The 24,477-nt window shown below is 37.7% G+C and overlaps 2 protein-coding genes across 2 annotated transcripts in view; one reads left to right on the top strand and one right to left on the bottom strand.

The window, feature by feature from the left end:
* The window catches only part of SLC49A4 (solute carrier family 49 member 4), a 71,094-nt gene that overhangs the window by 12,596 nt on the left and 34,021 nt on the right, over window positions 1-24,477 (bottom strand). Inside the window, exons 5-7 of the mRNA XM_036107394.2 lie at window positions 22,272-22,380; window positions 15,873-15,940; window positions 12,199-12,326 (exon numbers count right to left, since the gene is read on the bottom strand). Coding sequence (XP_035963287.1) covers window positions 12,199-12,326; window positions 15,873-15,940; window positions 22,272-22,380 — 305 coding nt within the window. The remainder of the gene's footprint in view (window positions 1-12,198; window positions 12,327-15,872; window positions 15,941-22,271; window positions 22,381-24,477) is intronic.
* LOC118545255 (17S U2 SnRNP complex component HTATSF1) lies at window positions 5,187-7,521 on the top strand. The gene has a single exon (XM_036107389.2). It carries the CDS (start codon window positions 5,221-5,223, stop codon window positions 7,519-7,521), a length of 2,301 nt encoding a protein of 766 aa, XP_035963282.2. The 5' UTR covers window positions 5,187-5,220.

The raw sequence follows: 24,477 nt of genomic DNA, 5'->3' as shown, positions 1-24,477 counted from the left end.
TGTCATCTATTAAAAGTCAGGCAGACAAGATAATTTCCCTCCTCGTCAGAGAGGGTTCAAACTACATGACTGTTAAATATTTCTATGACTTTCTATAGTGCTGATACTAAAATTATAATAAACTGCCTTTCAATTAAAAAGTAAAGGTAATTTAGCAGAACAAACACAATGATGATGCAGAGTTTTTTCAAAGAAGTTAATAAAATTTCACAGGCCCACAATTCAAATTGCAAAAAACAAAGTCCTGTATAGCACAAAATATAGTTACAATGGATGTTATTTCAAGAACATGAATTGGATCATAACCCTGAAAGTTCTACTTCCCCCACTCCTGCTCCCAGTGACAAACCAAATTAGTAAACTTTAGGGAAATAAAACTATGTATAAAATACATTTTTATTAACCCAAACACTCAAACCTTAGGTGTTATAAAACAAATCACAAAATTACAAATAAGAACTATCTCATTCAGGGGCACCTGGGTGGCTCAGTGGGTTAAGTGTCTGCCTTCGGCTCACTCAGGTCATGATCTCTGGGTCCTGGGATCAAGCCCTGCGCTGGTCTCTTTGCTCAGTGTGGAGTCTGCTTCTCCCTCTGCCCCTTCCCCTGCTTGTGCTCGCACTCTCTCTCTCTCAAATAAATAAGATCTTAAAAAAAAAAGAACTATTTCATTCAACATTTAATGAGATTCTCAATAGATCATTAATAACAAAAACAACTTCAAACCTTGGATTTATATAATTTTTAAAACATTTTAAAAACTGCTTTCAAATATATTATCATATTTGATCATCCTACTGACTTTCTGAAGCAGGTAAGGAATTTTACAGATGAAGTGACTGTGACCAAAGTTCTGTAAGTCAAAATGACTTATTTATAGAAACAATGTAAATTAGTGTTGCTAAAAATAATATAATTAAGGCTTACAGAATCTAGCATGTTTTCCCCCAAGCCACTGTGTCAGATTGAAAAAAAAAAATAACAAGACTTGGTATTTCTTTTATTCATTGGTATTGACACAAAAGGCACGCTTCCCAAATGTCTTGAGCACAAAAGCCGGAAGTCATCCCGCATTAAGACAGATGACAAAATAAAAAATAGAGGACCAAAAAGTTACAAACAAGATGATGAACTTCAATCATGATAAATGTAAAATGGGTTCAAAAATTAGTGTTTAGGTATATAATAGGGAAAACATAAGCCTTTCTTCAAAACCATTTATCAGGCACCTATTATACATAAGCTATGCTGGAACCGTAAATAGGACAAATCACTCCTCATCTAAAGGAACATGGTCCACATCTATGGTTTAGCAGCCATCTACATGCACAGTGCTAGAAGATAATTATACTTCATTCTTGGAAAAAAAAAAAAAAGCTTTGTCTAATCATAAGCAGCAATAGCCCCCAGCATTAGGTGCTGAGTACAGCAGGAAAAGTGTGCTAAATTCTAATAGCAATAGGTTTTCAGGAAAACCTGACAAGCTATGGTAGGTTTAAAAGAGGCTGACTTGGGGCGCCTGGGTGGCTCAGTCGGTTAAGCATCTGCCTTCAGCTCAGGTCATCATCCCGAGGTTCTGGGATAGAGTCCTGCATCGGGCTCCTTGCTCAGCGGGGAGCCTGCTTCTCCCTCTCCCTCTGCCTGCCGCTCCCCCTGCTCGTGCTCTCCTCTCTCCCCCCTGACAAATAAATAAATAAAAGCTTAAAAAAAAAAAAGAATGGCAAAGAAGAAGTCAAACTCTCTCTTTTCGCAGATGAGATGATACTTAATGTGGAAAACCCAAAAGACTCCACCCCCAAATTATTAGAACTCATACAGCAATTCAGTAATGTGGCAGGATACAAAATCAATGCACAGAAATCAGTTGCTTTCTTATACACTAACAACGCAACTGTAGAAAGAGAAATTAGAGAAACAATTCCATTTACAATAGCACCAAAAACCATAAGATACCTCGGAATAAACCTAACCAAAGAGGTAAAGGATCTATACTCTAGGAACTATAGAACACTCATGAAAGAAATTGAAGAAGACACAAAAAGATGGAAAAATATTCCATGCTCATGGATTGGAAGAATAAACATTGTTAAAATGTCTATGCTACCCAGAGCAATCTATACCTTCAATGCCATCCCGGTCAAAATTCCAATGACATTTTTCAAAGTGCTGGAACAAACAATCCTAAAATTTGTATGGAATCAGAAAAGACCCCGAATCACCAAGGAAATGTTGAAAAAGAAAAACAAAGCTGGGGGCATCATGTTGCCTGATTTCAAGCTATATTACAAAGCAGTGATCACCAAGACAGCATGGTACTGGCACAAAAACAGACATACAGACCAATGGAACAGAATAGAGAACCCAGATAGGGACCCTCAACTCTATGGTCAAATAATCTTTGACAAAGCAGGAAAAAACATGCAATGGAAAAAAGACAGTCTCTTCAATAAATGGTGCTGGGAAAATTGGACAGCCACATGCAGAAGAATGAAATTCAACCATTCTCTAACACCATTCACAAAGATAAACTCAAAGTGGATGAAAGACCTCAATGTGAGACAGGAATCCATCAAAATCCTAGAGGAGAACATAGGCAATAACCTCTTTGACATCGGCCACAGCAACTTCTTTCAAGATACATCTCTAAAAGCTAGTGAAACAAAAGCAAAGATGCACTTTTGGGACTTCATCAAGATAAAAAGCTTCTGCACAGCAAAGGAAACAGTCAACAAAACAAAGACGCAACCCACAGAATGGGAGAAGATATTTGCAAATGACACTACAGATAAGGGGCTGCTATCCAAGATCTATAAAGAACTTCTCAAACTCAACACCAAAAAAACAAATAATCAAGTCAAAAAGTGGGCAGAAGATATGAAAAGACACTTCTCTGAAGAAGACATACAAATGGCTAACAGACACATGGAGCACTGGGTGTTATACAAAAGCAATGGATCGTGGATCACATCAAAAACTAATGATATATTGTATGTTGACTAACATAACATAATAAAATTAAAAAAAAAAAAGGAAGAGGCTGACTGTGCTGGTCAGTGCTGGGAATCCATGTCTGGTGAGGACAGCTTGTGAGAACCGAGGGATGCTTAGATTAAGGCGAAGGCCAGACATGACAGGTCTAATGTTTTGAGGGTGTCAGTGGAAGGGGGAGGGAGCTGACTTGCCCTGTAAGCTGTGTTGCTCTAAATCAGTTATCACAATAGGAGGAAGAATTTCCCAGGACCCAGAGCTGACAAACAATGGGACAGGGAACAGCTTCCTCTCTGAGGTGGTATTCCAGTTGCAGTCAGATGGACATACATCTGGACTGTAATGGAAGAGATTCATTTACTGAATAAGTTATATCAGATGATAACTAAAGTTCATTCAAGTAAATCAATGACAAATACATTTAGGTAAAGAACTTAACTAAGATATTAAAAACAAAAATTTTATAGGGGCCTCTAGGTAGATAAGAATAATAGAGAATTTATTTACAGTTTTATTAAGAAGTATTATAAGAAATAAATAAGGATTATAAAATAGTATGATAGATGTTTATCATGAAAAGTTTTAAGTATTAGAATCAAGAAATTTCCCTAAAGAGTTGTTTTTTAACATTAATATACTTTATTGGATAAATTTTATTATTATGCATGCTGACTGAATTTTATTTTATGATAAAGTTAGGAAAGTTAACTGGGAATTATTAGATTAGACCTTTATTAAAAATATTTTTACAATCTAAATTAAACTTGATATTGGAAGTGAAAATACTCCTTCAGGAAATAGACACATGTAAAAAGAGAAACAGTAAACATTCACAATGTTTGTTAACGGCAGTTTTTTCCATCGGTTTTGGGTGTGTTGAATATACAGGATACATACATATGTATGTACACACACACTGGTAGAACATTTCTGTACTGCTGAGCTGTACTTCTCCTCTCGGTCTCACGTTTTCTCCCTAAAAATGGTTGCTGTGGTCTTTATGATCTGCCACTGATTAAAGTATGCTACTGCATATTTCATGTACTCATGAAACTGTGGCTCCAAAAGAGAATAGAGTATATTTTGCTGCAATATTCATTAATGGTGGTGATTTTCTTTCTGTATGTTATTTTGTGGGTGTCCCTTGTTTAGCCTCTTTGTTGGCTCACTTTAGTCCTATAAAGGCTGACAGGTATGCTTCGAATCTCTTACAGCTGGAAGGCCAAGTGGTTGTATCTTGCAGAAATGAAGCACAACTAATAATCCTTTGAAATAGTGGGCCCAGAGTTGAGATGGGTTGTGCTATCAGATATCACAGGTACAGGTTTATCAGTGACTTTAAAGTTCCCAAAGAATTATTTATGGTTCTGCAGAAGGCGATGCACGGTTACATCATGGAACACTGACTAATCACCTGGTCAAGCCCCCTACCTTCCAGAAACAGAGTCTGCTTACAGACTTGTTCCTCTTCTTGAAAATCTCCGTGGATAAACTTTATATGCTCTTGCTCAATAGGCCCTATCAACAGTTTATGATTCTTACATTTAAGATTTTTCACAAATCCATTCTCTTCTTTTAATCCACGTTCTATTTTTTCCTTCTTGATCCGACAGTGATGAACATGAGTAACAGTCATGACCGGTTCATAAAGGTGGAAAGAATAATTAAGTCACTTAGCTTTCCTTCCTTAAAATCCCTAATTTCCTTAAAAGTGTGCATATCTTTGGGGCGCCTGGGTGGCTCAGTCAGTTAAGCATCTGACTCTTGATCTCAGCTCAGGTCTTAATCTCAGCGTTGTTAGTTCAAGTCCCGTGCTGGGCTCCATGCCGGGCATGGAGCTTACTTAAAAAAAAAAAAAAAAGTGCGTATTTTTAATCATGTTCATCATCCCCTTCTGAATTTTCTCATTCCCCTTAAGAGGATCACTCTCTAGGTTGCGACGTGCCCACAATGGCGACTGCGTCAGCCTGAGCGGGTCTGTTTTCCAGCGATCTCCTGACGTTGCCGCGAGAGCCGTGGCGGCCGCGGGAGCCGCGGGGGGTGCAGGCGTCTCAAACCTGGTTGGTGGCGGCAGCGGCGGCGGCGGCGGCGGCGGTGCGTGCGCGCTCCCGCCACGCCGTGGGTAGAGCAGCTGCGCTGAGGCCCGGTGGAACAAGCCAGCGTCCGGCTGCATCTCGGCCTCTTTGCTCCCGTTTGCTCGCGCGGACCCTGTCCCTTGCCTAAGTCGGCAACATGAGCGGCAACAACTTGGATGGGAACGACGAGTTTGATGAGCAGTTGCGAATGCAAGAATTGTACGGCGACGCCAAGGACGGCGACACTCAGAAGGATCCCAGTGGAGAACCCGATTCTTTTGGGCAGCAGCCGACTGACACCCAGTACGAGTGGGACCTGGACAAGAAGGCTTGGTTCCCCAAGATCACTGAAGATTTCATTGCTACATATCAGGCCAATTATGGCTTTTCTAATGATGGGGCATCTAGCTCTACTGCAAATGTACAAGAAGTCAGTGCTAGGACTGCAGAAGAACCTCCGCAAAGAAAAACCCCTGAACCCAGTGATCCCAAAAAGAGGGGAGAAAAGAGAAAGGCCGAATCAGGATGGTTTCACGTTGAAGAAGACAAAAATACAAATGTATATGTGTCTGGTTTACCTCCAGACATTACAGTAGATGAATTTATACAGCTCATGTCCAAGTTTGGCATTATTATGAGAGATCCTCAAACGGAAGAATTTAAGGTCAAACTTTACAAAGATAATCAAGGAAATCTTAAAGGAGATGGTCTTTGCTGTTATTTGAAGAGGGAATCTGTGGATCTCGCGTTAAAACTCTTGGATGAAGATGAAATTAGAGGCTACAAATTACATGTTGAAGTGGCAAAGTTTCAACTGAAGGGGGACTATGATGCCTCAAAGAAGAAGAAGAAGTGCAAAGACTACAAGAAAAAGCTGTCTCTGCAACAGAAGCAGTTGGACTGGAGACCTGAGAGACGAGCCGGCCCATCCCGAATGCGCCACGAGCGAGTTGTCATCATCAAAAATATGTTCCATCCGATGGATTTTGAGGATGACCCATTGGTGCTGAATGAAATCAGAGAAGACCTTCGAGTAGAGTGTTCAAAGTTTGGACAAATTAGGAAGCTCCTTCTCTTTGATAGACACCCAGATGGCGTGGCTTCTGTGTCCTTCAGGGATCCAGAGGAAGCTGAGTATTGTATTCAGACTCTCGATGGAAGATGGTTTGGTGGCCGTCAAATCACTGCCCAGGCGTGGGATGGAACTACAGATTATCAGGTGGAAGAGAACACAAGAGAAAGGGAGGAAAGGCTGAGAGGATGGGAGGCTTTCCTCAATGCTCCCGAGGCCAACAGAGGCCTCCGGCGTTCGAATTCCGTTTGTGCTTTGGAAAGGGCAGGGCCTTCTAGAGTAAGGCATTTTTCAGAGCACCCTAGCACATCTAAAATGAATGCACAAGAAGCCACAAATGAAATGGCGTTCGAAGAACCTGTCGATGAAAAGAAGTTTGAAAAAACTGAAGATGGGGGAGAATTTGAAGGAGATGCTTCTGAAAAAGATGCCAAAGAGAGTGGCCCCGAGAAAGAGCCTGAAGAAGGCTACCCCGAGAAAGAATCTGAAGAAGGCTGCCTCAAAACAGAGTCTGAAGAAGGCTGCCCCAAAAGAGAGCGTGAAGAAGACTACCCTGAGAGAGAGTCCGGAGAAGGCAGTCCTGAGAAAGAGTTCGAAGAGGGTAGTCCTAAAACAGAGTCTAAAGAGAATGGCCCCGAACGGGAATCCAAAAAGAAGAGGCTCAAAAATGATTATGAAGAGAATGGCCTTGAAAAGGAATCTGACCAAGATGGCCCCAGCAGGGAGTATGAGGAGGATGAGAGCCCCCAAAAGGAGTCTGATGAAGACGACTCGGAAAGGGAATCCGAAGAAGACTGCTCTGAAAAGCAGTTTGAAGATGGTTCCGAGAAAGAATTTGAAGAGAACGGCCTCGAGAAGGATTTTGACGAGGACGGCTCCGACAGGGAGTTTGGTGAAAACATTCTTGGTAGGGAGTTTGAAGACAATGACTCTGACAAAGCAGATTTTGGAGATAGCAGCTCCGAAAGAGTGTTTGAGGAGGAAGTCTCCGAGAGAGAGTTTGACGAAGAGTCCGATGACAAGGAAGAAGGGGAAGACACATACGAAAAGGTGTTTGATGATGAGTCAGACAACAAAGAGGATGAAGACGACGCAGACGAAAAGGGGCTCGAAGACGCTGACGAGAAGATGTTGGAAGACTCGGATGACAAAGAGGAGGAAGAAGGAGTAGAGGTAAAGGAAGATGAAGACGTGGACGAAAAGATGTTCAAAGAGGATGATTCCAACGGGAAGCTGTTCGACGACGAGGATTCCAGTGAGAAGCTGTTTGACGACTCTGACGAGAGAGGGACAGTGAGGGGCGTGGGGAATGTGAAAGACGAAGGGCCCCTCTCCACAGGCAGCAGCTTTGTCCTCGGTAGTGACGACGACGTCGACGACATTTAATCCCTTAAACTTGCTTGGTAGGGAGCTTCCTCCATCCGCATTCTGCCCATGCTCCAGGGTAATTGCTAGCAGTGTTACATGAACGTGTGCCTAGTGGTAGGATGCCAGCAGAATAATGCATTGAAGTTTTCACTGTTACCTGTACTTAATGATTTTAAATCTGTGTTAATTGGCCGGCCGTTCAGGTAAAACTTCATAGTATAATGCAAGTCAGCTGGGTACTTGTCCTTTGTCAGATTTGTTAAATGCATGCAGAATAATATTTTTTAAAGTATTGATTGAAGTTTGTGATAATTCAAAAATAAAAAAAGTTGTTAATATGCCGAAACTGGAAAAAAAAAAAAAAGAGGATCACTCTCTAGCCTATACATGTCACGTGCCTTTCAATAAACCGAATATGTTTTCTTTCTTCAAATGCCTCTTGAAGTCAGCTTGTAGTCTCACCTATCACTCTCACGGGGCTCACATCTAGCTTATCTGCCCCCCCTTACTCCCCACTCACTATCTGTTTCTGACCTTGCCACCGTGGTCTTCCAGTAACTTGAATTAGATGAAGAACCTCCCAAGGCAACTTCTGCTAAAACTCAAATTATATTGTTTCAGCAAACTCAACATCAAAGTGCTAACATTTTTCAAAATGCCATTTTCAAAGCATTTATCTGTTCAGTGAAAAATGACTGTGTGAGCTGTGGCTACCAGGGTTCAATACCGACTTTCCAGATCAGGTGAAAAATGTCTTTTCATAATTTTGTATATAGAATAAGCGGCAAGATTTTGAAACTCATATTATCTAGTCATGAGTTAATTTATTTGCTGTTTTGAAGACACTTCAATTAATAAAGATATAATAGAATTTTAAATACTGAATTTCCTTAAGGAAATAAAAGCATACTGCTGATAGCCTCCGAGGGGATGTATATAAGCAAGTACATGTATCAAAACAGTGCACCTCTAGATAGAATGGAATGATCCAGTTTTTCTTCTATAGAGATGGCAACAATAATATCAAGATCAGTCGATCACAAAAAGTACTGCACCAGAAGGTTTTAGTAGTAGCAGCACTTATAACACATGGTTGAACAAAATTAACTAGCTTTTAATTTATTATGTCAACAATTATAATTAATGCATATATTTTCACACTTTTCATGTAGATTCTTCTGATATTTAAAAGTAACAACAGGAATACTAAATTTACTAGAAATGGGAAAAAGACTAGATATTTTCCTCATTAAAAAAAAGAATGACTCTGGTAAAAAAGAAATACGAATTTGCCATTACTGGCTTTAAATATCAGTTTAAAGGTCTAGATCTGTCTATAATTAGATTTTGTAGTAAGTTCCCTTTCATGAAACCTCTTCTACTTAAAAGGAATTAGGTCAGATTTTTATAAAGGCAGTAAGAATATCTGTGACAGATGATTCAAATTCTCCATTGTTCCATTAAAATGTGCCCTTTTGCCTGCCTACAGCTAGTGCTGAGTAACAGAGTGGCCATGGTTGCTATTACCGGCAACAAGTCATATCCACTGAGATTCAAAATGGAGATAATATACACTTCATTCATCCATCCATTCACCCACTCACTCATTCATTCATCACTCAGGGCTTGTGCTAGGTAGTAGGGCGGGAGTTGGGGTCAGAATTGCTAAGGCACAAGTCCATGCTCCAGATTTTCAGATTGGTAAGGGAGATAAGAAACACACTCAAGTAACTATTAGGTGGTAAGTATCAGGAAAGAGAAAAAAACACCCACCATGATCATTCAGGAAAGGAATGTGAAAATCTAGTTTTTAATGCAGTATAAGTTAAAAAAGTATCTACCAGGAGTTTCTTTTTTTCTTCTTTCTTTCAGGAGTTTCTAAGTGACATTTAAAAACTGACTTGCAATTGGAAGTAACAGTAGAATTTATAAATTCAGTTGTGAAGATGGCCACATCAAACTTAACCTTTCAATTCTGGCCTTGATTTAATTTAGAATTCTGCTTTCCTTTCTGTCCAACATAATTATTTTCAAGGACAGACTGGAAAAACATATTCCTGACCAGGGTCAATTATATCAATTTTCCTTTAAGATTTATAAAGATGTATAGTTTTCAATACATACTTTTTTTCTGATTATGAAAGTAAAACATTAAAAAAAAAGTAAAACATGCTCATTATTACAAATCTAGACAAAAAAGGAGGTAAAAAATAAATTTTCTTGTTACCTCCACCCAGAGATAAAACTGTTAATTTTATCATATCAAATAGAAAACACATAAAATTTAATGAATGGAATATCTTATAATGAATATTCTACACTCAATTCAAGGGCAAAAATGTGTTCATTATATACTTACAACTTTGTTCTTATAGAATCTAACAGATACATACTTGACATACAGTACCACACACACACACACAGACAAATCTGAGTGTAATGCCATGAATAAGAAGAGTTGTAAACCAGAACTATTCTATCAGAATGTTGTGCAATTGCTAAATTATGAAACTATACCCAAATAAAATAAAACAAAAAATTCTGGCTCAGAATACTTGCCAAAATTGTTCAAAAACCCTAATATAGGAATGTTAGTATATAAAAAGTGCACAGTATCCAAAAACCATTACTCTGGACAACTGGGCTTTATAGGCAAAGCATTAAAAATTAAAGAAAGGGATTCCTGGCAGGATGGTACAGGACAGAAATTTCCAAACCTGTCTTCACAGCACACTGAGTGCCTTAGTAATTTTTTCATGGTGCCCAAGGCCAAAATAAATAACTAACAGTTTGTTAATTACATAGTTGGGGCCAAACCATTTAATAAATATATATGTCCTAACAATTTAGTGGCCATTTAAAAAATAATACCCATATATTGAAAGAAATGTATTTTTATTTCAGTCTCAAATAACCACAACCACTGACTAATGAGATACGTGCAATCTGATGGGAACTGCATGACTTCTCAAATCTTGTAATCAAATCCGAGAATCAGACCTGATTTTTGTGCAGTATTTACTTTTTATCACAGCCACTGCAGGAAACCAAACTTTGCAAAGATATGATGTTATCAAAAAAGAAAGCCACAGGGATCTAATGATGAAACTGGGAACTCTCTCGAACTAGAGGTTCACAAAGTGTCTGACAGATGTGGAATATCTCTGTGTTTCCTTCAGAAATTTAAAATAACCCATGATGCCCTTGTGAATTTGCTGTGGCACTCCAGAGAAGCTGGCTTGGTAGGAACTCTAAAGTAAAGGCTGTCTTTGAAAAATTTGATGCCTCTGATATATAAATTGCTGGTCATTTTATTACAGAGCACATATGTGCAAATTGGGATACTATGACAGATCATTTTATAGACCAAGAGAGCTCTGTTATTGCTTCTTCTTTTCCTTTAACAAAAGACTGCTAAAGTTGCAGATTTTTTAATCCGTTTGCAAGTAATAGCTACCTACTGGATTATGTGTTTAATTATGGGATTATTTATTATAAAGGTAGACTGGAGGATTATGTAGGATTATTTATTGTAACAAGTACTTGCATGGGTAAGAGCACACCAGAGTCTAAAAGTGGCTCTCCAGCGTCCTACTGCCCAGTGGAATGTATGTTTTATGGGGACTCCATGAGAGAAAGGTTCCTTTAGTCTACCTATAAGTATGGCTGCAGATGGAATTAAGGTTGCTAATCAGTCGACCTTAAAATTGGGAGATTATCCTGGATTATCTGGGTGGACTCAATGTAATCACATGGATCCTTAAAAGTGGAAGGCGGGGCAGAAGATGAGAGCTCAGAGGAAGATGTGACTTGGAAGAAAGGTGCAGGTGATGTTGTATGAGAAGGACTTGACCCATTGCTGGCTTTACAGATGGCGGAAGGGAGCCACGAACCCAGGAATGTGGGCAGCCTCTGGAAGTTAGAAAAGGCAAGGAGGTGGATTCTTCCCCAGAGTTGGACTCTTGCCTAGTGAGACCCAGGTTGGACTTCTAACTGGCAAAAATGTAAGACAATAAATTTGAGTCATTTTAAGCCACTATACTTGTGGTAACTTGTTATAGCAGCCAGAGAAAACTAATACAGACCCCCCCCAATGATACTATTAAATAACAATGCAATAGCAACTACAAATATTTCAGGTCAATTAGATGAGCTAAGTAAGCTGCCTATGATATACTTCCAATAGGTATTTGCCAGTAAGTTTTGTTTTGTATTAATGATGTAAGAAGACTGAATAACCTATAGGTGCTGGTTGAAAGAATTTTACTGGTGTATACTTCAAACACAGCTTTATGCCTTTGTTCATTTTCCTTACAGCTAACAATGATGTAATGGCTATGAAGAAGATAAAAAATCTTTGTATCAACGCTCTGATATGAATTTTAAAAGAATATAGGCTTTTCTATGCTATATAAGTTTAGGCTAAAGATTATACTTCTTTTCCGTATGTAAAATACCAATGAAAATATTTTAAATTATTTCTTGAACTTTTTAGATGGGAAGATAGTTTGATGTCTGGACGTGGGAGACATTTTTGTACATTTATTAGTTTTATAATTTTTATAGTTTTATAAGTATAATTACTTATTCTATTTCCATTAGTTATGGAAAACAAGAAAAATTCCTACTTTTGGGGTATATATATTTTTGTGAACTGAAAATATCTATTCAAAGCTCAAAATAGTCTGTGTTTACCTGTGGTTAAAGGCAGGTGTGTGATGCTATTCAAACAGGTCAGGGTGAACCACGTGGACGATAGGGTAGCCCCAGAAAACAGGAGGAGAAGAATTAGTTTCAGCATACCCCTGATAAAATCTGCAAACCTGAAAAGAAACAAGGTTCTATTATAATTCTTCCTGGATTTTTAAGATACTATTTAAATTAATGACACACTTCCATTAAACAATAATTTCTTGAAGACAATTTCCATGAGTTCTTTCTAAAGCAAGTGACAAAACTTTTTTTAACGGTACATTTTGTGTGTATGTGATAAACGTTACTTTGTGGGAAATCTTTTTTTTCCTCTTGCAAAACACACAAAATGTGATCTCTGTTCAAGATCTGTAACTTACAGGATGGATTCTGTGTTTTTAAATGCTACTTTTACTTTTGTTAAGTCTTCTATACTTTCCAAACATTCTATAATGAACACATATTATTCTAGTTTTTTTTTTTTTTAAGATTTTATTTATTTATTTATTTATTTGACAGAGAGAGACACAGCGAGAGAGGGAACACAAGCAGGGGGAGTGGGAGAGGGAGAAGCAGGCTTCCCGTGGAGCAGAGAGCCCGATGCGGGGCTCAGTCCCAGGACCCTGGGATCATGACCCGAGCCGAAGGCAGATGCTTAACGACTGAGCCACCCAGGCGCCCCCATATTATTCTAGTTTTAGAAAACAGGCTAACTGGTTGATATAAACTGGCAAAGATGACTCTCCCAAAATTCAAACTTGGAGAGTACAAACGCTTACCCCGGAGCCCCCGGGTTCCTTTATGATCTGCTCTCTGCCTTACTAGTCTCCAGTTGGGCAGCCCTGCTTCTGTTTCTCCTACAAGCGATGGTTGCTTTTGCATTTGTCCCGTTTGCCTGGAACGCTGGTTACTCCCATTCCTGACCTTTCTCCTGCTTTCCCCATAGGTCGTTCAGGTCTCAGTAAGTCTTCACTAAGACTCTCCATGCTCACGGAAGAAGTCCTCACCATCTATCCCGTCTCCATACCTTATTTCTTCACAGCACTGATCTCTATTGGCATTTCTCTTGCTCTTGCAGGTGTTTATTTTTTGTCTTCCCCATTAGACTGTAAGCTCCATGAGAGCAAGAGTGTAGCTCTGGAATAATGAATACTATCCTCTAAAGGTTGTGACTTATGTTTCATAGCATTTTAAGTTCTCAAAATTCCTGCTTTTTTCTGAATTAACATGAAATTGAAAGGCAAATGGCAGAGATGCTTATTGTTATGAACCGCAACTTTTCTATTTGCCCGTCACTTTTCCTCATCTGCTAACTGATGGCTGTACAGGGCACAGTTCTCTGGTTGTGCCTACAACTTACTCTGTCCTTGAGAATTGTTCCTATCGTTGAAAAACCAATCCCTTCCCAAATATAACATCTACCGTGTTTTTTCTACCTTGAAGATTTAAAATTGATCTTAATTTCTACTGTGATTACATTACTGTCCTTCTTAATACTTTCAAATGCTATCTTTTGTGCTTATTTGACGTGATAAGGTTAATCATGTTTGTAAGCATTATCGAGACTAAAATAGCTTTCCTATGACAGCTGATGCCATCTTTTGGTGGAAAAAAATGGATGCATCTTTTGCCCAGGGACTTAAGTTTGTTCTCAACTATGAAAGTTCACGAGCAGAAAATTCTTATGTACTCTGAAAAAGGTTCCACAGCTTGATAGAAATTTCCCTCAAGAAAATCCAAAAACTGTTATAATTTCACGCCCACCAAACACTTTTTTGATTTATGTTTTGGTATGCTGCAAGAATGTACTTGTCTGACTGGCAGATGGCGAGGTATGAGAGAACAAAATAGTTTTCTGGTACAATCAGAACTGAAAAAAGTTGAACAGTGAGGACGTTGACAGGGCAAGATCACACAAGAATAAGCTAACCAATGTGATCTGCTATTTTGTAGACCTACTCCTTTCAAATGGGGTAATACCATCAAACTATACTGTTAGGACATTTTGTAGTGGCCTTTAGTAACATAATTACCAAAAAAAATCACCTAAGCACTAATGTCTATAAGGAGATTCTGTTCTAGGGATCCCCAAAATGGTGTTATGAATATAACTTTAAAACGGATTCTAGGCCTAGCAGATAGCTACAATTGATTTCAGATCCCAAAGTAAGGGTAGTATTTTTTAGAACTTCCATTTCAATGAATTAAAAACAGAAATGTCCTCACTCTCATTTTTTCCTCTAGCTCTATTTCTATATAGATAAAATTAAGGGTTTACAGAAAGAAAATAAAGTGAAAGGTACATGTGAGATGTCATTTCTGATACACGATAGTTCCCTCTTTGACCTATCTGGTGCTCAGAATAGGATTTGGTTAATGATGACTCACTATAATAGGCTTGGAGATTTAATTAGAAAAGTTAGATAGGGATTCTGTCAAATGTGACAGGTCAATGTATTTCATTATCCATGTAGTGATTTCCTACAAATGCTCTCTGCCTATTCCTCTTCTTTAGCTTTTAGATTTTATTCTTATATTTCCCGAAGTTATAAAAACCTCAGAGTGATTTAGAAATTACAGTGTCAATTTATTTTTTCATTATCCCAGAAACGCTATGTAAACTGTAAGGTCTAGATATAATATTATCCTCTGTCAATTATGTTTAAGTATTCAGAAATTGAGGTGATTTACATATCTTATTTGATCTCCCCAAATATGTAATTAGATTCTTCTCTTTCTGGTAAAGTTGATTGCTTAATTTTGTTTTTGATGAAACAAGGTAAATGATTTGAGAAGTGAATGAGTATTATCTCCTTGGAAACACTAAGAATAGTTTTACAGGCAGTCACCTGGATGAGTGGTATTTCCATTCTTTTTTTTTTTTTTCCAGAAAAAAAATGAGACTTTTTACTTCTTCTGACTCATTCTAAAAATGTGTTGTCATAATGGGTTAAGATCAAAGGGAGTTTGGTGAAACTGGAAGTCTTTATGTACATTTTTCATCAAAATGGGATAAACACAGGGATGGGGGGCACCTGGGTGGCTCAGTCATTAAGCATCTGCCTTCAGCTCAGGTCATGATCCCAGGATCCTGGGATCGAGCCCCGCATCGGGCTCCCTGCTCCGTGGGAGGCCTGCTTCTCCCTCTCCCACTCCCCCGGCTTGTGTTCCCTCTGTCACTGTGTCTCTCTCTGTCAAATAAATAAATAAAATCTTAAAAAAAAACAACACAGGGATGTACCTGCCAAAAAAGACCGAAAATAAATATCTGCTAATCAGATCCTTCCTTTTCATGGAAAGTTCTAGAGATGCTCTTACAAATGATTCTTTTCAATTCTCGATAAGTAATCAATTTGCCTTTATTACTGTATCATCTTTCTCTGGATTCCATTTGTAGATGCTGTTCTCCAATAATATGGAGACAGGCAGCTTAATTACGCTGGAAATACATCTCCATCCTCCAAAAACATTTTAGGACAGACTGCTCCTGAGAAAGGTTTCTTGTAGCAGGAAATTCTTAATGCATGTGAATTTTCCTGTAGTCTGAACAAGTGCCCTTCTCTGACCTTTGCCTGTTTTATTTTTCCCTGAATTTTAGCATTTATTGAAAGCAGCCATTTTTTTTTTTTTTGGTTTTGGTTTGGTCCACTCACATGTTTGACATAAAATAGTCTCACCTTGCCATAGCTATTCCAACAACACAGCCTCCAACTATGGACCAAAATCCAATCCAGCCAGCATCTACCTGTGGGGAAAGTGGCAGACACATTTAATATAAGACTATGAGGTTGCAATTAAGAAGGCATGAAAAAAAGATCCTCTCTAATCAATATATTATTCAATATATATGTATGAATTTCTATGTACATGTATAATTCAATATATAATCAACAGCTAAATGGCAACAAATCTAGAAAATATTATTTAAGAAAATGAATAAAATGAAAGGATTCATGTGTGACTAATACAATTGATCTAAGTAAGTACATCCTTGATTAACTTTTTATTGGAATATTTAAATCAACAAAATAATCAGTTTCACAAACAAATGTTTTCAAGTATATACTACATTGTACTAGAACTCTTAAGAAAATAGGAAAAGGACAGAAGATGGTTACTGACCTCAAGAAGTTTAAATATAACCAACATACAGGAAAACTACTAACAAATAATCAGGCGCTCAAACATTTGGCAACAATTAAAGATATATCAAGAGTCACAGAAGAGAGAGCAAGTGAGAGCGAGAGAAATGGGGGTTGAGCACCTAGGGAGACTGCTGAAAGACAATTTGAGCTGGGTTTCAAATATATAGCTCATTCCACGCATGGGAAAACATTTCCAACCCTGCCGTTTAGCAGCTTTGTGACCCTGGACAAATTTTGTCTTCTCACCCATAAAATGGCTAAATGAGATAATTTGTGTACAGGACTTGGATCAGTGGTCAGCACACAGGAAATGCTCAATAAAGACTGTTATTACTACCTGATAATTCTCCATCTATCTAATGTCTTATGTCTCTCCTCCCCTCATGGTCAAACTTTTTCAGAGCAATCTATAAATGCTGCCTAGATTTACCCATCACTCATGTATCTTTAACTCCTCCTATGACTTGGTTTCTGTCCCAATTCATACTCTGTAAGTCTCAGTTTCCTCATTATTATAATGAGGATAACAAAGGGTTTTTTTTTCAGACTTAAATAAGCTAATACATGTAAAATGTTCAATACATGTTAGTGGTTACCATTGGAATTCCATGTGTCCCTAACAATATCAGTGCATTTTGTCTCCTCTCTCCCTTCCCATGGCCACCATACTTGCTTATTACCTTATTTCTTACTTCTGGATTCCTGTAATAGCTTCTTAAATGGTCTCCACAATCTATTCTGCCCACTATTGCTAGAATAATTATACCAATCATTCCACTTTCCTGCTCAGAAACAGTTACTGGCTTTCACTGTGGTTACAGGGCCAAGTCCAAACCTGACCTGCCACTTGAGAGCTGCCAAACTAACTTCTACCGTTTATTATTTTCCTAGTCCTATTTCTCATTATACCTATACACTGAAATGTTATCTTCTACCTGGGCACTCAGCTGGATTATATGTTTCAGCTGCCAGTCAAACACATGTGACTATGCGCCTAAGTTCTCAATGGAAGCGGGCAGAATGAAGGTGCTCTCTAGGCGAGAACCTGGAAGACGTTTGTATGCCTCCTCCGCGCTTCCTTTCCCTTTCTGACCACTAGAATTAGGATGTAATCACCAGCCTAAACCACACATACAATGACAAGGTGCTAGGGGACAGGACTGCTGCAAAGTGGAAGCAGCCTAGGTCTCTAAATCAGTATGAGGAAAAGAGCTATCCATGTGGACAAATGTCCTAGATTGTTATGCAAACTGTCCTAGATTGCTATGTAAATGAGAAATAAATTCCTTAAGCCTCAGAATTTCGGGATTCTACTTCTCATAGCAGCTTAGCCTACTCTAAGTAATACAATTACTTAACAGGATTTGGTGCCAGAACAAAGATAAGTACTCTCTGGAGAAAGAGAACAGCCTGAAGTTTAATTTATCTCTACTTTTTTTTTTTCCTTCATATCACTGGCATTTGGGGCCAGAGAATTCTCTGTCCTGCAGAACTGCCCCTCTCATTGCAGAGCATTTAGCATCCATTGTCTAAGGCTCACTTAATGCTATCAGGCCCTCCCAAACATTTCCATCTATCCCCTGGGTGAGTGGGGCCCTGTGTCAGGCTAAGAACCACTGTGCATCTGACTGTACTGATCCTGGTCCTTTAGGCCAATTGTGCTTTTCTGCTTCCTTCGTTCATGACATCTGCTTTAGTTAATAATATCTACCCACTAATTTATTAAAACTTTTATTTAATTTTTAAAAAAGATTTATTTTAGAGAGAGGGAGAGAGAGAGCGCATGTACATGCGAAGGGGGGGCAGAGGGAGAGGGATAGAGAGAGAATCTAAGCAGCCTTCCTGCTGAGTGCAGAGCCCAACTCAGGGCTCGATCCCACGACCCCAAGAACATGACCCTCAGATGAAAGTCGGTCGCTTAATCAAGTGATCCATCCAGGCACCCCATTTTCCTCATTTAATTTTAAATTTCACTTTATTTAATATCTGGTGTGATTTCTGGTCTATCTCTCAGAGTTTATACAGAGAAAGATACTTGAAAGGGCATCTCAGGATTTATAATGTGAAGCATAAGATCTGCAAAATCAGAATCATTTAAATGGGTGCTACACTTTTCTTTCTTGGAATCGAGCATGCTTGGAATACCTGCCATCCAGAAAAATCAGTTAGAAAACTAAAGGAAGGCTTTCTTCTTATGGTGAAGGTACACTAGGACATTTGGATTCATATTCTGGTTGAGAACTAGAAAATATAGGGGAAAAATCCATCTGATGGCATCAGAAGGCCAAGAAGGTAATTCCAGAATTATGGAACTGTGATGCAGAATGGGAAGGAAATCCAAAAAGATAAGCCTGGTATTCGGGGACACTTTTCCCTTTGGGGTGTCTGAGTTCAGAAAAGGTAGCTAAGGTGCTGAGGGTTATCAATAGCCTTGCTCTGCCCTAGGAAAGAAAAAAATTTGAGTTCAGGGCCTATTGTAGGGTGTGTGGCCTTGTAAAAAAAAAAAACACAGCCTTTATTTTTTTAAAAGATTGATTGATTGATTGATTGATTGATTTGACAGACAGAGAGCATGAGAACACAAGCAGGGGGAGTAGCAAAGGGAGAGGGGGAAGCAGGCTCCCTGCTGAGCAGGGAGCCTGACGTGGATGTGGGATGTGGATGTGGGACTCCATCTCAGGACCCCGGGATCATGACCTAAGCCAAAGGCAGACACTTAACTGACTGAGCCACCCAGGTGCTCCAAAACCTCAGCCTTTAGATGGTGACTTTGAAGGGCTATACCTAAGAGTACTGTACACTGGAAAGAGAATAGTATTCTGTGGGACTGAAACACAGCTTTAAATAATCTCAATTCCTGAAACTGGATTCCTAGATTCCTATAAGAAAAAACACAGTTCTTTCTGGGGTTAAATAACATCATCTTGACGCTTAAATGAGCTCTACAACTTTTTATATACTATGTCTGGCACTCAGTCAAAAATAAAGGCACACCTCATAAGGAGTAAGAAACCACCAAAGATAAGAAAACATAAATGAATACCACAAACATAAAAAGACCCACAGGGGATCTAGATCAAGGAATTATGAGACTTTAAGCAACTATTTTTAATAATTCAAAAAAGTAAAAGATCGAGCACTTCTACAGAAATTTGGAAACTATGAAAAAGAAATAAAAATTTTATAACTTAAGAATATAACTGAAATTAACAACTCAGAGATGAGTTTAACAAAATATTAGAGCTGAAAACTGAAATAGTGAGTTGAAAGAAAGGCTAGATGAAACATCCAGTCTGAAGCAGAGAAAGGCAAAAGGATAGAAAATTCAGAAAGGAGATTAAGAGACATAGGGAATATAGTGTGAAAGTATAACATATAGTCTCCAAAGGAAATTAGAGAAAATAGAACCTAAGGAAGTTAATTTTTATTTTATTTCATTTCAACTAATTTAAATTTCTTTTTCTCAAAGAAGATTTTATTTATTTATTTGAGAGAGAGAGCACGAGCAGGCGGAAGGGCAGAGGGAGAAGCAGACTCTCCGCCGAGCAAGGTGCTGGATGCGGGACTCAATCATGACCTGAGCGGAAGGCAGATGCTTAATGGACTGAGCCACCCAGGCGCCCGTCAACTAATTTAAATTTCAAATTAAATAGCCACAAGTGGCTAGTAGCTACTGTACCAGACAATGTAGTTCTACAGGATAACATAAGGGAATATATTAATAAATATAATATATGGTTTACAAGGAAGTTAATTAAAAAAGTTAATTCTTAAACTGATCTTATAGATTCAAAAAATTCTAGCCAAAATCCCAATAAAGGGGCATATTTATTCTACAAAATACCAAAATTTATTATAACACTAAAATACTTGAGACACTTTGGTAGATAAAAGTGATAAAATCTAGATAGGCAAATAGACTAGAGGGAAAAAAGTAGTTTAGAAACACATCTGTGCACATAAGGCACTTCATTTTGACGAAGATGACACTAGAGAGCAATGAGAAAAGCATGATCTTTTCAAAAATTAATACCAGGTTAATGGATATCTACATGGGAAAAAAGAAACTGAACTCCTACCTTATAAAAAGCACAGAATTCAATTCTAGGTTTAAATGTGACAGGAATAATGATAAAGCTTCTAGAATAGCATTATCCAACAGTGCTTTCTATGATGACAGAAATGTTCTGTATCTGCACTGTCCAATATGGTATATATGGTATATTTGTTATATACATATTAATAAACTTCAAGCAAGCAAAGATTTCTCTCTCTCTCTCTTCTGCATTATGGTCTCTGCTACATCCAGACTATCTCTGAGTTGGTTTCTATTCAATACTTCCTCTTCGTAAATACGGGTCACATTGTCCTGTTTGTCTAATTTTTTTTTTAACAGTATGGTACATGCTGTGGATGACACAATATAAAGATTCTGGATCCTCTTTATCTTTCTCTACAATGGCTGATTTTTGCATTTTGTGTAGTAGGCAGTTCAGTTAATAACTGATCACCTTGAACTTGTATAGGCTTAATTTTGTGTTTTATTAAGGTAGTAAGTAGAAACCAAAGTGCTTCCCAAGCCCCCCTCACTTGGTAGGACTCAACCTCCAAATTGTCTCCTCTGCCGATTTTGGTCAGGGCTTGTGTATTGTGGGTCTAAGTAGAACAGGCCTTATTTTACCTAGAGCATGGTCCTTGATTCTAAATTTTGGCTTAGATTCTTGTGTCTCAGAAGAAGCCCAAGGTATTAGCAAGGTTTTAACGAGGTCTTACCATTCTGGCTGAGCCAGAACTCTTAAGACCCCAACACTGCTTGCCCTCTACTGTATTCGTTCTGCTTTATACCTCCTAGCAGTCTTTCTGTTAAGCCTCTGGTAGCTTTGCCCTTTACATGTGCAGTCCATCTCTCAGTCAAGACTTGCTGAGTACCCCACGTAGTCTTCTGGGGAGCCCCCTTCTGCACAGCTCTCTTCTTTACAATCAGTAAGAAAAAGGCAGCCCAATAGTGGGCAAGAGACTTGAACAGGTGTGTCACAAGAAAGGATATTCAAATATCCAACAAACACTTAAAAAGATATCACTATAATGGCATTTAACTGCACAGCCATTAGTATTTCTAACTTTAAAAAGACTAACATTGCCAAGTGTTGGTAAAGATGTGGAGCAATGAGAAATTTCACGTCCTGCTGGTAGGACTATAAAGTGATACAACTGCTTTGGGGAGTTTGGCATCATCTATCAAATCAGGCATATACTATTCCTAGCCATATATCCAAACAGAAATGTGTATAGAGGTACTTCAAGAGTTTATGAGAACATTCCTACACATTGTTTGTGACAGTCAAAAACTGTAAACAATCCAAATGTTCATCAAAAGTAGAATGGACAAATTGTTGCTCACTCATGCAATGGAATGGCACACCAGTGTGCTGGATTTCTTCCATTTGCCCCTTCAAAGCCCTCTACTCCTTTCTACCATGCTACCTGGAAGTGTGGAGAAGGAATACATGGCCTGAAGCATATAGGTGAAATGGTTATTTTTAAAGAAATGAGATTCTGAGACCAGAGAGAAAGTGAGAAATTAGATGACAAAGTAGTCATATAGTTGATGATGGGATCTTAAACTTCTTTATAAAGTATGAAGCAAGACTAGGATGGAGTGAACAAAATGAAGATTTTCCTTCTCTATATTTCTGTTTATTAGCATCATTAATAGCAGCCAAATAAATGTAAAATTCATGGCTGTCAACAAAATCCAGGAAGAAAATCAATATTATTTTTAACTATTTCCTAAGGATCTTGCTTTTGCAACAATGATATCGGATAATGTTTTACCCAGGCCTTGAAGTTTAAACCAAGAACATGAAGACAATATTTATAATTTAAATGAACTAAAAATACCTACAACTTATAATGAAATAAAATGCTTACTTGGCTGACATGCACTGGTGTTAAAATTAAGTCCAGAACTCCAGACCAACCAGCAAATACACCAAGTGGTATGGCATATGCTAAAGCAATCATCAAAAATCTCATGTTGCTGTAAAAGAGAAGTAAAAGAAAGTATTACTACAGATTCAAAATCTTGATTTTAAATTCTTACTCATGAAAAATGTAAGTCCTTCGGAAACTGGAACACCAGAATCAGAAAGAGAAAATAACTGTCAGTTTTGTAATAAATTCAAAGTTCTTTAAATTTTTTGTTTTTATGAAAACCCTTCTTGTTCATATTGGTTAAAGTTGTCAATGTTTACTATATAGATGAATTACCAACATTATTTCATAGAATGAACAGGAAGGTTCAGTTAAAAAAAAGCTTATTTGAAAGGATAAATTACCATTTCTCCTTATGAACGAGGTGGAGGGGAAAAAAAAAATCAAAGCTTAAAAAGAAATACATGTTGCTAGTTTTATTATTTTCAGAGAGCAGTTTGAACTTTTGTTTTATTGCTATTAAAGTTTGTATTAGTCAAAGATTTTAATAGGCAATACAATGCAAATGGCTCAAAACCAAAAAGTATAAAAATATGGGGAAAACATGTCCCTACCCCATTCCCCTCTTCCCACAATTACCAGTGTTAGCGCTTTCTTGGGCACTTCCCAGAAACAGTTGAAAATATACAAGCCTATGTATATATACAAATGTGTGTGTGTAAATATATATACACACACACATAAGAATATACATATTCTTATTAACATATTTGTATATATATTATAGATATGTGCATATTAATATATATATTCTCAACTGTGTGTGTGTATATATATATTCTTTCCCCAATTTTTTTACATAAATGGTAGTATATTAAAACCATTTGCTGAATTTTACTTTTTTTAACAGTTAAGTCTTAGAACTCTTCCCTAGTCAATAAAGAGCTTCCTCATTCTTTCTTAGAGCTGTGTAGTACTCCATTATGTTGCTATATCATAATTTAACCAGCCCTCACTGAGAGATTTGTATTTATTGTATATATGATATATAAAGGCATTATATATATATATATATATATATATATATATATATATATATATATATAAATATATATAAATTTATTCCTTTGCTCTTACAGTCATTTCATATGTACACTAGTACATTTGGAGAACGGACTTCTAGAAGTGTAACTGCTATGTCAAAAGAGTATGTGTATTTGTAACTTCAATAGATAATGCCAATTGCCCTCTACAGAGATTGTACTTTTCTACATACCTATCAAAATGGCTAAAACAAAAACATAGTGATAACACCAAAGTCTGGTGAAGATGCCCAGAAACCAGATGACTTGTATATTGCTTGTGGTGATGAAAAATGGTACAGCAATTCTGGAAAATAGCCTGGCAGGTTTTTATTTTTTTAAAAAACTAAACATGCAACTACCATATAATGGCAACTACCATATAAATGGGCATTTATCCTAGAGAAATGAAAACTTATGTTCCTACAAAAACCTGCATATAAATGTTTATTTGTAATGGCCAAAAAACCCCTAGAATCAACACAGACGTCCTTCAACAGGTGAAGAGTTAAACAAACTGTACATCCACACCATGGAATACTATTCAGCAATAAAAAGGAGTAACTACTGAAACACAAAACAACCTGGTTGATTCTCCAGAGAATTATGCTTTTTTTCAAGTTTTTATTTAAATTCCAGTTAGTTAACAGTGTATTATTAGTTTTAGGTGTAGAATTTAGCGATTCATCACTTATACACAACACCCAGTGCTCATCATTAAAAGTGCCCTCCTTAACCCATCACCCATTTCACCCATCTCCTACCCACCTCCCCTCTAGCAACCCTCAGTTTCTTCTCTATAGTAAAGAGTCTGTTTTCTGGTTTCCTTCTCTCTCTCTCTCTCTCTTTTTTTTAAGCCAATCTTAAAATTTATGTACTATATGATTCCATATATATAACATTCTTGAAGCGACATTATATAATGGAGAACAGATCAGTGTTTGCCAGTAGAGTGGGAGGGAAGTAGATGTGGCTACAAAAGGACAAAAAATGTGATCCTGGTGATGATGGAAATGTTCTGTATCTTGACTATCAATGTTAATTTTCTGGTTGTGATATTGTACAACAGTTTTGTAAGATGTTATCACTGGGGGAAACTGGGTAAAGAGCTCATGTTATCC

The sequence above is a fragment of the Halichoerus grypus genome, chromosome 1 (assembly GCF_964656455.1).
Source record: "Halichoerus grypus chromosome 1, mHalGry1.hap1.1, whole genome shotgun sequence".
NCBI classification, from domain to species: domain Eukaryota; kingdom Metazoa; phylum Chordata; class Mammalia; order Carnivora; family Phocidae; genus Halichoerus; species Halichoerus grypus.
This window is presented reverse-complemented; position numbering and strand designations above follow the sequence as displayed.

Coding starts and splice junctions, on each gene's coding strand:
- LOC118545255 (XM_036107389.2), top strand. CDS start 5,221: ATGAGCGGCAACAACTTGGATGGGAACGACGAGTTTGATGAGCAGTTG.